Genomic DNA, 12,973 nt, shown 5'->3' on the forward strand with positions numbered 1-12,973 from the left:
ATGAGACGTTGTCCCCAGAACCTCTGGGGACAGACATCATCTTTGGACTTTGAATGAGCTTTTGGTTCAGGTAGGTTCTTCCTGTTCTGTTGTCAGCCGGGTTCCTTCAGACCAGCTGCTCCTCTGGTTCTGCGTTGATGAGGGAGAGAAGAACGTCCTGCAGATCAAACATGAACCTGGATCATAGCTTCCCAGCGTTTAGACGCATCCACATGGAACCACCAGCTGATCAACCAGAGTTACGGCTGTCTGGTTTCAGAGGACAAACCTCAGAACATTCTGACCGTCCAGAGGAGCTCTATGCTCTGTGGACGTGGACGGGTTCTGTGGTCTCAGACAGACGTGTGGATGTGCTGCTGCTGCACGTGAAGCTGTCATTAGCATTTGTGAGAGCCGCTGCTCTTCGGCGGAGCTTCATCCGTTATTCATGAGCGATCAGCAGGAGAACCTGGAGCTGCTGTGATGAAAGCACTGCTGCTCAGATGAGAAGTGCAGGGATCCACTCACGCATCTCATTTGGTTCTGGATGAGGAGCGTCAAGGAGAACACGCGCAGACCTGGACCCTGAAGGTCATTCTCTGTAGATTAGTTCCTGGATCTCATAAGTCAACCGCCTGGACCTCAGCAGGAACGTCGTGGCAGAAGGTTGAGGTTAAATTCCAGGAAGTATTTGAGAAGTCCGGAGCTTTGTTCCTCTCTGGTTCTGCAGAATCAGAACTTCTTGCACTTGTTCTGACAATACAAATAGTCATTGTATAGAACAAATGACATCATCAAAACAAACAAAAACAGATCTTTCTTAGAATCAAAGTTGTGGTTCCAGCTTGGAGGCAGAACCACAGGAAATTCTGGATATAAGGGTACAGATGCATACAGAAAAACGGATCTAGTACTGACAGTAACTGCAGTGTCAGTTCAAAACCACAAGATTCTGAAGTATCCAGTCGATCTGGAAGGAAATAGTCGGTTTCTGTCCAGCTTTGTCCGGTTCTCATCCTGTTGTGTTTTCACGTTCATGTGATGCAAACAAGAAGACGTCCAATCACAAGCTAGCTTTTAGCATGTCAGGACATTTGAACTGGCTGAAGGAGAACCACAGTGATGGACATGCATGTTCTGTACCCCTTGGTCTATCCTAGGCACTTTACCATTGGGAGGTGGGTCATCTAGACCCACTAGACAGTGCTCTGAACCTTTTTTCTTCAATGATTTGTGACCTTCACTGGTGTCCATGGATTACATGAAATCTTTCCACCTTTATCCACCTTTGTCATGGTAGGGAGAACACGTCAATGGAAGGGGGGGGGTCATCTAAGATAGCACAAGGGTTAAACATGTGGGGACTTGTTGTTATTCACAGCACTGCAAACAATCCCTGAATAAATGGATATGACAAACTTTATTTATTCACACAGAACAAAAACGCAGGTTTGACTGTTTGAATCTGTTCAGACATGAAAGTAAAACAGTCAGAGGAGAACAGCATCTCCACGAATATACAGGTTCTGAACACCAACCCAAACAAGCCACACCCACACCCACCGACACAAGACACACCCATCCAAACAAGCCACACCCACCCATACAAGACACACCCACCCAGACAAGACACGCCCACCCAGACAAGCCACACCCAACAACACAAGACACACCCATAAACACAAGACACACCCACCCAGACAAGCCACACCCACCCAGACAAGACACACCCACCGACACAAGACACACCCACCCAGACAAGACACACCCATCCAGACAAGCCACACCCACCCAGACAAGCCACACCCACCGACACAAGACACACCCACCCAGACAAAACACACCCACCCAGACAAGACACACCCATCCAGACAAGACACACCCACCCAGACAAGCCACACCCACCCAGACAAAACACACCCACCGACACAAGACACACCCACCCAGACAAGACACACCCATCCAAACAAGACACACCCACCCAGACAAGACACACCCACCGACACAAGACACACCCATCAACATAAGACACAAGCCACACCCACCCAAACAAGACACACCCACAGACACAAGACACACCCATCAACATAAGACACACCCACCCAGACAAGACACACCCACCGACACAAGACACATCTATCCAGACAAGCCACACCCACCCATACAAGACACACCCACCAACACAAGACACACCCATCAACACAAGACACACCCACCCAGACAAGCCACACCCACCCAGACAAGACACACCCATCAACATAAGACACACCCACCCAGACAAGCCACACCCACCCAAACAAGACACGCCCACAGACACAAGACACATATCCCATCCAATGACACACACTCTTATTTAGGAAATGCATCTTATCAATTTGTTTTGTGATGACAACAAATGACCGTGATTCTAATCAAGAAGGTTTTTCTGCTGTGAACAAACTTTATTGATCGTACAGGATCTTCACGGTGCAAGGCTGTGATTGGTCAGTTGGGTGTGGGCAGCACGTTGACGTCATTTTCCAGGTCCAAAGGCATCAGAAGAGGATTTCCCAGCTTCCTCGTCTCCTCCGCTCTGAAGGTCATGTCCCAGGTTGCTAATGGCACAAAGACTGAGTGGACACCGCCGATACCCCATGATGGATTGATTCACCATCTGTGACCTGAGGTGGAAACAGGCAACCTATCAGGGCAAATCACTTGAAATGTAATGGGGGGGGGGTAGACCCCAGACCACGGGGTTAGGGCTACAAAAGGCAATACCTGGAGGAGGCCCCCAGGATTAGCCCCTCCCCAGGGTGTGTCGTCTGATTGGAAATGAAATCAGCAGCCCCCCCCCTGCTGTTAGACGGTCTGTAGCTGAAGTCAGAACCTCCTTTTCACTAACAGAACCGCTCTGTCTTCAGGACTGAGTACCAGAACCTGGTCAGCCTGTCCTGGTTGTTGTCATCTTCCTCATCTTAGCAGATGAACTCCTCCTGGTGTCTCTGTGGAGAACTCTTCATGGCTTTTCATCTCCATTCTTTTGGGTTTGATCTAATCACACACCAGTGTGGCTCCACTGGTGTGTGATTGTGCATGAATGTCCCGGTGATGGTCAGAGGGGCCGTAGGCGCGAACTGGCAGCCACGCCTCTGTCAGTCTACCCCAGGGCAGCTGTGGCTACAACAGTAGCTACCATCACCAAGTATGAATGAATGATGGACACACTGTAAGCACTTTGAGTGACTTGAAAAGCGTAAATAAATCCAATCCATTATAATCAGAACCTGAGTCAGAGCGGCTCATGGTCCCACACTGCCATCTAGAGGCTTCTCTCAAAATCAAACCCATCTGCTTCCTGAAGGAGAGCGGAGTCCAGCAGGAACCAGACTCTTCAGGGGACGGCCCGGTGGACGGCACCTGCAGCTCTCACGGCAGATCAATCCTGTCCTAACCTGTCAGAAGATCCATTCTTCAGCGTGTCAGAGTTCAGGACTCACCTTGAGATGTTTGAAGTGTTGACCAGCTGAGGGGATGAGGTGGTGGCTTCCTCAGGCCTGCTGACAGGAACCAGAACCCCCTGTGAGCCCGTTTGATCTTTAGAGAACCGCAGCTATCGCGTCTCACCTGAAGCTCTGCGGCAGGGCGGGGAGAGGAGTAGAAAAGACCTGCGCCATCATCATCATCACCATCATCATCATCATCATGGCGGCCTGAACCTGAGAGGACTTCCTCTTGATCTGCCTCAGACCGTCGGAACCGAGGCATTTATACTGCAAGCTGAGGCCCGCCTGCTCGTTCTTGGGCCTGGTGTTTGCAGACCGTGAGGGTCCACGGCTGCAGCTGGAGGACGCCGTCCATCAGCTGACGGACGGCGTCCTCAGTCCTGTTTGTTGACGTTTGATCTGCAGAGATTTGAGGGGCAGTGAAGGACATCATGAAGGACAGCAGAGACGTTCCTCCCAGCCAGTCCGAGAACCGGTGGTAGAACATGTCGGTTCTCGATTTCAGGGAAAGAGACTCAGTCAGGACCTGCGGGGCGGAGGGGGGCCAGGCTACTCTGAAGGTTTTCGTCATGGAGGTCTTCGTCACAAACAAGGACATGTTTGTGCATGTCTGGGAAAATCATGTTGTGGGACCCCCGTTGTCATCTGGGGGCGGGGTTGTCTTCGTGGGGGACTCTACCACGTCTGTTAACGACCGACTCGTCTTTATCAACAGTTTTCTGCGCACGGTTCCATCTTTGGTGTGTAGGGTTCTCTAGGTTCCATCAGGACCCCTCTGTGGCCTGTTGGCGGGGGTCTGTCCTCTCTCCTAACCCTCCGTCACTCAGACTTCCTGCGTGGCTGAAACCGCGGTCGCCTCCAAACGTCCTGGGACGACCAGCCGCAGCAGAGCCTGTGGAGAGAATGACCTTGAAAACAGGAAGCTGGTCGAGGACGTCATCTACTGCTGCCAGCTCCGCCCCCGTCATACCAACGACACCGAGATGAAGGAGATGGTTTGGACCTCTGGTTCCGTCAGAGTCCAGCAGTGAACATGCATGGCCTGTCATGGGGGGGTCCTGGGGGTCAACAACAAACTGGAATGTCCAAAACACACTTTTGTTTTATTCAAGAAGGGCCACAGTGGCCCCCCTCCTCCTGAAGAGCCGGCGGCTCCATGGCGAGTAGCGCCTGCAGCTGTGGGGTCTACCACTGAGGGGACTGCTGAAGACTCCTACCCCCTCCTGAATGAGACCATGGGGAGGTTCCTCTAGCTGCTCCCCCTCAGACCAGTACCAGAGGTCCTGGATCCGGACACCAGTCTGCTGTGTAACAGCGTCTGACCGTTTCCCCTTTCACTGAAGAGCAGTAACAGCGTTCTGAGGGAATGTTCCATGAAGGATTCCAACGTTCCGTCTGACCAGGACTTTGGATGACATCAGCCTCACTTTGGCTAAAGTATGATGTCATTACTCTCTGATGGAGGACTGTGATGTCACGAATAGTGACGTCCTTTACCTCCCACTATCGTTTTCATGATGTCATCATCAATCAAACGCGTCTATGGTTCCGTGTTTTCCGATCCACGGCTGAACGCAGCAGTGGAACCAACCTTCCTCCCAGCACCATCAGGGTCCCGCAGGAACCATCAGACTTCCCGCTGCCGGGTTGGAGGCGAGTCAAGAGAACGGAGCGGCGTTCAACATTTTATTTCAAGGCGTCAAAATCACAGCGGAATAATTTAACAAACAGGAAGTGGGAGCGTGGAATAATTTAACAAACAGGAAGTGGGAGCGGGTCGGACCCCACTACAACCACATGAAGGCGTGGCGAGCGGTTCATCGGAAGTCCTCTGCAGAGAACATGCCCTTGGCGCGGCGCAGGATGGAGTCCTTGGACGCGTCGTAGGGGTGCTCCTTAGACGGGATCTCCAGCACCGCCGGGATGGACTGCACGTGCGCGTCGATGGCGTGCCGGATCATTTCTGCGATGAACTGGTTGATCAGGATGATGCCGATGTCGTTCCTCGCCAGAAAGCTCCTGCAGAGGAGGAAGCTCAGTTAGAACCACAGGAGACTGGAACCAGAACCAGTCCGGCACCAAACACTCGGACCTGCAGCCAGACCCGGGTTCTGGCTGAAGCCCCCGTGGTGATGACGTCATCGGACCAAAGGATCTACTGGGAACCCCGATGTCCTTAAGGTTCTGTAAGAGCCGTAAAGGAACGTCTGGGTTCTGGTCGTTCCTCCCTCCACCGGCAGGAACCGGGAAAGTTCCTCCGTGATTCGGTCCCACACAGAACTCGTTTCCCTTTGATGTTCCAGCGCTTAGAGGCCTCGCGCTCATAATGATCCCGGTCAAAAGAGCGGACACGACGGTGCGTGCATGCGTGCGTGTTCATATGGGGGTGGGGGGGTCTTACTTGAACGTTTCCTCGATCTCAGTGACGCTCGTGTCTTTCTCCACCACCAGGAAGTTCGGTTTCCGGTTCTTGTTCAGCTCCCCGATCCCGCCCAGCAGGAACCCGGTGCACGTGTCCTCATCACCGATCACGGCGATCAGCTTCCCGCGGCCCGCCATCACGCGCTGTTCGGTTCGGTTCTGTAGTCACGAAGCTCACGTCACGTGAGCAAGTCAGCTGACTTTGTCACTTCCGTTTCAGGCTGCTGAGTTTTCGTCATTTCCGGCCCCTCCCCCCTCGATGCTCGTTAAAAAACGTTTATTTTCCTGAAAATATTCCTTTGCAATCCGTTTTTAAATACCTGTGGAGGTGAACAGGGGCTCCATTCTATTTTCTGTGATCTTTTATTCTGCATTTAATGGATTCTATATATGCATGTCTATTGTACTGCAGAAATATGCAGATTCCTGCCTTCAGGAACAGATAATATGTACAGAGGTCACCATAGGGGTCACCATAGGCCTGTTTTTGACTGTTGGTCTGTTTTCTTTCTGTACTGGAGTATTTATGGAGCCACGACAGGCGCAATGCAGACTAGACACAAACACACCATTCTAGTGACGTATCTAGTATGTTTTCATCTTCCCTCACTGAAGAATAAAATAGAAAGAAGAAAACTCATTATCTGCCCCATTGCTGCATCGACAACAGTAAATCAAAGTCAATCAAACAAAGAGAAGGATTTTTACATAAATATCCTATTAGAGAATATTTTTTTATTTACAATATTTAATAAAGATATTCTATATTCTATTCATTTTTGTGTTTTTATGCATTTTTTTCAGAACTACAAACAGGCTGGGCTCTAAACTCATCTACTCAGGTAAACGAGATCAGCTGGGATGAAACGTTGAAAAGCACAAAGTGTCTGACGGGCGTGACGGGCGTCTAATCTGAGCTTTCTGGCAAAGCCAGGAGCCGGGGGTGTCTGTGTCCCTGTGGTGTGGGTTCCGGTCCTTGCCCCTGAGTGATGGGACTCGCCAAATTTCCAACTGTGGCCGAGCCTGGTCGGGCCATGTTTACAACACTTCTTGTGGACCCCCTCTTCTCTTGGGTGACCTCCCCCTGGGCGGGGACGGCTGGCCCCTGCCTTGCTCTTTTCTGGACCAGCCGTGGGCCTGGTGGGTGGATGTGATCGCCCGGGAGCAGTTGTTCTCTGCCTGCTGCCGTGTGGCGTTGGGGGGTTGTGGCTGCCGCTGCTGCTGCGGTGGGGGTGTGTGGATGGCTGGACACTCTCCTTCCTTCTTTTCACATTCCATCATCCATTCAAAAAGAACATAAACACTCACCTGAGCACAGGTGTTAGCTCACCTTTGCACTAAAATTATGCGTGATTGAATGAAATGTTTCACACTATTTGGTTTGAATGCATAAGTATGAGTATATGAACATTATTTGTATTGTGTACATGTTGACATGTGAACATTTTTTGGAGCCAACAGGTGTGTTATAACATGTGTGTGTGTGTATGTGTGTATGTGTGGACACGCCCCACCCTTAAAGACCTGTTTTACATCTGAACCTCACTGTAATGATTACAACCATCCAGAAACTTGTTGCTTTATGCTGCTTCATGGTTTTACCCCCCCCCCCCTTATAATCACCCTCCTACCCCCCCCCCCCCACTCTAACATCCCTCTCTCTTCCTCCCTTCTTTCCTTTTCCGTCCGGTCCAACACCAAAGATTTTCAAATACGATTAAAATTAATAAAGTTTGCCTCGATTCCAAAAGGGGTTTATTCAGACATACCTCTGGTTTGTGTGAAGATTAATAACCCCTCTTGTTAAAGTAAAATATGTCCAACACAAGAGGCCCTTCTTCAGTTCTCATCCGTTTGCCCAGCTGTTGGACAGGACAAGTTGAAAAAAAAGAAGAAAAAAAATCTAATTTGACAATTAAAATGGATTAAGAGAAATGCATTTTCATTTTCAAAATATAACTGACTGAAAATAAAATTAAAAATCATTCGTCCAAAAAGTTTTTTCCTTTTCTTCTTCAACAACACTCGTTCTGTGACATAATTACAGCCAAAATGCAAAGATTGGATTGCATTTTTGTCTTCACATCATTCAAAAAGTGGCGCATACATTTATTTCCAGTCAGCATTTCTAGGTAGCGTTTGGGGCATAATTTATCTTGTATATTAAACTAAAAATTCCACACATGGATAGATGTCGTTAATTGTTATAAAGTGGACCTCTGTCATTTTTGGAGGGAAACGTAAGAAAACAGGATCTGATGTGAGAATTGTCTGTTTTTTTTAATGTGACTGAATTGTCCTGACAGGAAGGGAATATAATTTAGGCTCTTAAAACACTTTTAATCTGTAAAACAAACCTGAATTACCAGTTTTGGAAGTTGAGGTAAAATCGATGAATTTTGTACACTTGCTCTGATTAAATGGGTTAAATCTGTAGAAATTGAACATTCTGTGAATGTGAAATCCAAAATGTTTTATCTAAGGAAAGTTCCTCACTGTCCATCAGGAGGACGACAGCCCAACTTCTGTAAAACCTGATGTCAAAGCTGTTTGGGATTTTCAGTTTGATGGGTAATTAAAGTGGATCAAAATCCCATTTAAAAAGAAATTCAATACCAACCTTCTGAAATAGACGTGAGGGAATGGTAATGTTTGTTTTTCTGTCTGCTGTTATTTCATGACCTGGATGACCTTCATCCTCTGTAGGTTTTCCAGGTGAAGGTTTGTTGTTTCTGATAAAATCATTCTGTAGTTGATGGATCTTTTGAATGTTTGTGTTGGAAGTAGCTACGGCATAATGGATGCTCTCCGTTCATGTTCAAAGCATTCTATCAAACATTCAAATGTTAGAATTCTTGTTTTATTGTCGTCAATTGTTCTGATCTGACTCTAGTTTGTGTTTTCACAGCAGTGTTGAACAGTAACGCAGTAACAGTAACTTAAACAGCCTCGAAGCGACAAACACGTTTTCACTAAGTAAACAATTGAAAACAGACTTTTAGTCTTTCAAGAGTCACATTCTAGCAGTAATGATAGAAACTTCTGGAAATCTCAGTGGGGTGAAGATGTTTATGGTGGTCAGCTGGAACTCTCAGTTCAAAACACATTCTTCTGAGCAAATGTGACATTCAGGGTCATTCTGTGTTTCTGATAATGTCCACTCAAAGTAACATCTTTATTACTATTAACAGATACGGTTACAACTCCAAACTTGAAAACGTTGAGCTCATTTCTTTGAATGAAAATGATATAATTTCTGGTCTAAACAACTTTCCCGATTAATACAGCTTGAAAATAATCAGCTGGACAAATGGCCCCCACGTGTTCTATCACCTGATAGTTACATTCATTCATGCAGAGACAGAACCTGAAAGATGTCTGCAGAGAAAGATTCCCATCAGACTCTGTTCTTACCTGCAGTAATAATTATGGATCCAAACAATCTGGCATAGATTACTGGCTGGTGTCTGATTGTCTAAATGCAGATGATATTGAAGTCAACATTCTTCCTTCTCCACTAACAGATCATAAAGCAATTTACATTTCTATTAAATTATCCGAAACTAGATCCCAAAATAAGAGAGCATACTGGATGTTAAATAACTCACTGCTTAAGCTAGACACAGTACAACAAAAGGTTTCTGAATTCATCTCTTACTTTTATAATCTAGCAAAAGAAGAAAACTGTTACGGTAAAAACTGGGAACTTTTTAAATTTGAAATCACTAATTTTTGTTAGAAAGTTTAGTTCAGAACTAAATAAAACTAAAAAGGCTAAAGAAAGCCAAATTATCAATGACATTATGACAATTTCAAAAAGAAATCCTGCAGAGTTATCAGATGATGATAAAATAAATTTGGCATTATTACAAAAAGAATTAGACAGTATTTATAAGAACAGAGCTGAAGGAGCCTTTGGAAGATCAAGGCTGAAATGGTTAAAAGAGGGGGAGAAGAATTCCTCTTACTTTTTTCAACTGGAGAAACGTCGTTCCAAGACAAATACACTACAGCAGTTAAACATTGAAGGCCAGATGACCTCTGATCCCAAAGTTATTGCAGATGATGTTAGCCTGTTCTACAGTAAACTGTCTGCCTTTGAACCCAGCGTAGATCCTGATCACTTCCTAAACTAGAATCTACAACAATACAGGCTTCTGAACGGGATCTCTGTGATTCTCCTCTTTCAGAAAATGAAATACTTTTCTCTATTAACCATCTTAAGAATAACAAATCTCCTGGACCAGATGGCTTAACGGGAGAATTTTATAAACAATTTAGTGATAAAATGAGCCCCTTTCTGACACAGGTATTTGTAGAGAGCATAGAAAAAGGCTTCCTTCCTCCAACATTAAATCAAGGCGTTCTTACTCTGATACCCAAACCCAAAAAAGATGGACTTCTCATTGACAACTGGCGTCCCGTATATCTATTAAATAATGACTACAAGATTCTTGCATCTGTCTTTGCAAAGAGACTTAAATCTGTTCTAAACTCAGTTATTGCAGAGACACAATCAGGATTCAGACACATCTCCAATAACATTGGTCTAGTTCTTGATATTCTAGATTCCTCACACCTGATCTCTGATGACAGTTGATTCTCTTTTTAGACTTTTATAAAGCGTTTGACTCTGTTAATCATCATTTTATCTTCAGCTGTCTTCATACATTTCTTCTGTAATACAGTTAAAACTCTGTATGCTAATGCTAACTGTTCTGTCAAACTAAAAAATGCCCCCCCCCAGATTCAATCCCAATAGAGGAATCAGATGGGGGGGGGGGTCCTATTTCACCGTATCTTTTTCTTCTAGTTACCCAAACTCTTGCTGATTGTATCAATATTCATAAATTAAAAGGCGTCTCAGTTCTTAATAAAGAAATGTTAATGAGTCAGTTTGCTGATGACACGACTCTCTTCTTCAGAGACAGCAGTCAGGTTTCCTGATCTCTGAACCGTATCCAGTCTGTCTCTGATGTCTCAGGTCTACGTCTCAGTCTGAACAAATAAGAACTTCTTTCTGTTGAAGATTGTGCTTTAGAATCTGCAACAGTCCTGTAATAGAAACTGTAACATATTTAGGCGTTAATATTTCCAAAAGTAGTTTAGAAAGATGCTCATTAAATTTCCCTCCCCCTCATTGATGAAGCCAAAAAACGTTTGAACCAAAGGCTTCAGAGAGACCAGAGTCTGAGGAAGGATTCACTCTCCACAGCAGAGGGGATTTCTAGACTGACTAATTCTGGACAATCAGACTCTGAAATCTATTGATCAAATGCTGCTAAACTTCATCTGGAAAAACCGGATTCATTATTTAAAAAATCTGTATTAATGAACTCCTATGAAAAAGGAGGCCTAAATTTTCTTGATCTTACTACTTTAAATAATACTTTTAAAATAAACTGGATGATATTTCAAAAATCCACTCTCCATTTGGAATATTTTCCCTCGTCACATGTTTGCTAAAGTAGCTTTTCTCCATTTTCTTCTGCTTTGTGATTATAATATCGACAGAATCCCAGTGAAAATCTCTGCTTTTCACAGATTCTTCTTTCTTATCTATAAACACAACTTTTCTCCTCATAAGTTTTTTATTTGGAATAACAGAGATATCCTTTACAAGAACAAATCTTTATTTTACAATCATTGGTTTGACAATAATATCCTACTGGGGACGCCGTTCCTACTGAATCTGTGAACTCTTTAAAAATACTGTACTTGATGCAAATATTCCCTTCATGTCTCTAAGTGACACTAATGTTGGAAAATCTTGTTTCAACTAAAGAATAACAAGATCATCCGTGTTTCAGCTAAACGTCATTTCTGTTCCTCTGCTGTTTTCTATTGGAGAACATTTATTCCTGACTCGTCCTGGAAAAATGTTTGGACCCTGAATCAGAAATGATTAATTAATAACAAGATGAGAGACGTCTGCTACAAACGTCTACATAGAATCTACCCCATAATCAATACATGCTCAGATAGAAGAAAACTATTGACTAAGTAAACAGGAAGTGTAGCGAAACAGACCGGAAGTCGCTTGGAAGGCCTGAAAGGCACCGCCCACCAGCCTACGTCAGCAGTCACGTGAAGGATCATCTTCCGGAAGAATGGTGAGTTCGCTCTCTGTCTCCGTGCCGCTTTTCCGAACCGAACCTCACCGAACCTCACGTGTGTTGTGTGCAGAGCACGGCGGCGCTGACGGCGGGTCTGGACCGGATCCCGGACCAGCTCGGGTACTTGGTGATCAGCGAGGACGGAGTTCTGGCGGTAAGTAGTATCCGGGCCCAGCTTTGTTACCGAACCGAACCTGAGCAGGCTCACCTGTGCAGTCGGCAGGTGAGCTGGAGAACGACGAGCACACGGCGAGCGTCATAATGCAGATGGTCCGGACCGCGAACCGCTTCCGGTTATCTGGATCTGCGGACCACTTCCGGTCACCCGGATCCGAGGACGTCCCGTTTAAGCGCATGTCCGGTAAGTCACACCTGACAGGTGAGCTCGGCTGGTGATGCCCCGCCCTGACTCGGTTCTGTTCGCAGTGGTTCTGGAGGACTTCGTCTTGGCGGTGACCGTTTCCGGTCAGAAGGTGTTTGTGGTCAAACGTCAGCACGCGCATCCTGAGCACGTCACAGCGTGAAGGCGGGGCCAGGCGGAGAGGACGACAGTCCACCTTTGGACCGAGTCGGAACCGACTTGCTCAGTAATGAACTGATGTGACCCACCAATCGCACAGAACTGGAGCAAGTTCTCTAAACAGTTTCGGTTCTGTTTGGATCATTGGACAGAACCCAGTTACGTTTAGGTTCTGGACCTTTACAGAACAAGGTCAGCTACAGTGGTTCTGAAGGCAGAGCGGAAGACCGATCCTGCAAAGGTTCTGCTGCATGTTTTGGATTCTGAAATAAAATCTTCATCTCCCAAAGAAACCAGATTTTCTGTCAGAACTTGTCATTTAAATAAAGTTTTAATGTTTTGAAAACTGATTCAAATAAACATACGAAAACCTGAAGTTTGTCTGATCCTTAACCAGATTCAGTTCTGAGACCGGTCTGGTCTAGAGTCTGCAGGTTCTGGTTCAGAACAAA

The 12,973-nt window shown here is 46.0% G+C and overlaps 2 protein-coding genes and 1 long non-coding RNA gene across 4 annotated transcripts; 1 reads left to right on the forward strand and 2 right to left on the reverse strand.

The window, feature by feature from the left end:
- Nucleotides 1-2,398: 2,398 nt before the first annotated feature.
- LOC144989513 (uncharacterized) lies at nucleotides 2,399-3,810 on the reverse strand. Its single transcript, XR_013653753.1, has 3 exons — nucleotides 3,586-3,810; nucleotides 3,459-3,515; nucleotides 2,399-2,639 (listed from the first exon to the last, which is right to left on the reverse strand). It is a non-coding gene; the product is annotated as an uncharacterized LOC144989513 (long non-coding RNA).
- Nucleotides 3,811-5,137: 1,327 nt separating this feature from the next.
- On the reverse strand, nucleotides 5,138-6,103 carry atp6v1f (ATPase H+ transporting V1 subunit F). 2 transcript variants are annotated; one of them, XM_004085894.5, is made up of 2 exons: nucleotides 5,866-6,103; nucleotides 5,138-5,483 (listed from the first exon to the last, which is right to left on the reverse strand). In XM_004085894.5, the coding sequence occupies exons 1-2, from the start codon at nucleotides 6,021-6,023 to the stop codon at nucleotides 5,282-5,284; spliced, it is 360 nt and encodes a 119-aa protein (XP_004085942.1). In that variant the 5' UTR covers nucleotides 6,024-6,103; the 3' UTR covers nucleotides 5,138-5,281. The 2 variants fall into 2 exon arrangements, with proteins under 2 accessions (XP_004085942.1, XP_078798248.1); XM_078942122.1 differs by lacking the exon at nucleotides 5,866-6,103 and adding an exon at nucleotides 5,557-5,831.
- A 5,758-nt stretch (nucleotides 6,104-11,861) lies between these two features.
- lamtor4 (late endosomal/lysosomal adaptor, MAPK and MTOR activator 4) lies at nucleotides 11,862-12,897 on the forward strand. The gene is made up of 4 exons (XM_004084087.5): nucleotides 11,862-11,998; nucleotides 12,072-12,155; nucleotides 12,218-12,362; nucleotides 12,428-12,897. The coding sequence occupies exons 1-4, from the start codon at nucleotides 11,996-11,998 to the stop codon at nucleotides 12,523-12,525; spliced, it is 330 nt and encodes a 109-aa protein (XP_004084135.1). The 5' UTR covers nucleotides 11,862-11,995; the 3' UTR covers nucleotides 12,526-12,897.
- The last annotated feature ends 76 nt before the right edge of the window (nucleotides 12,898-12,973 follow it).

Source organism: Oryzias latipes, chromosome 23, assembly GCF_053564925.1.
Source record: "Oryzias latipes strain Hd-rR chromosome 23, Olatipes_Hd-rR_3.1".
Lineage (NCBI taxonomy): Eukaryota > Metazoa > Chordata > Actinopteri > Beloniformes > Adrianichthyidae > Oryzias > Oryzias latipes.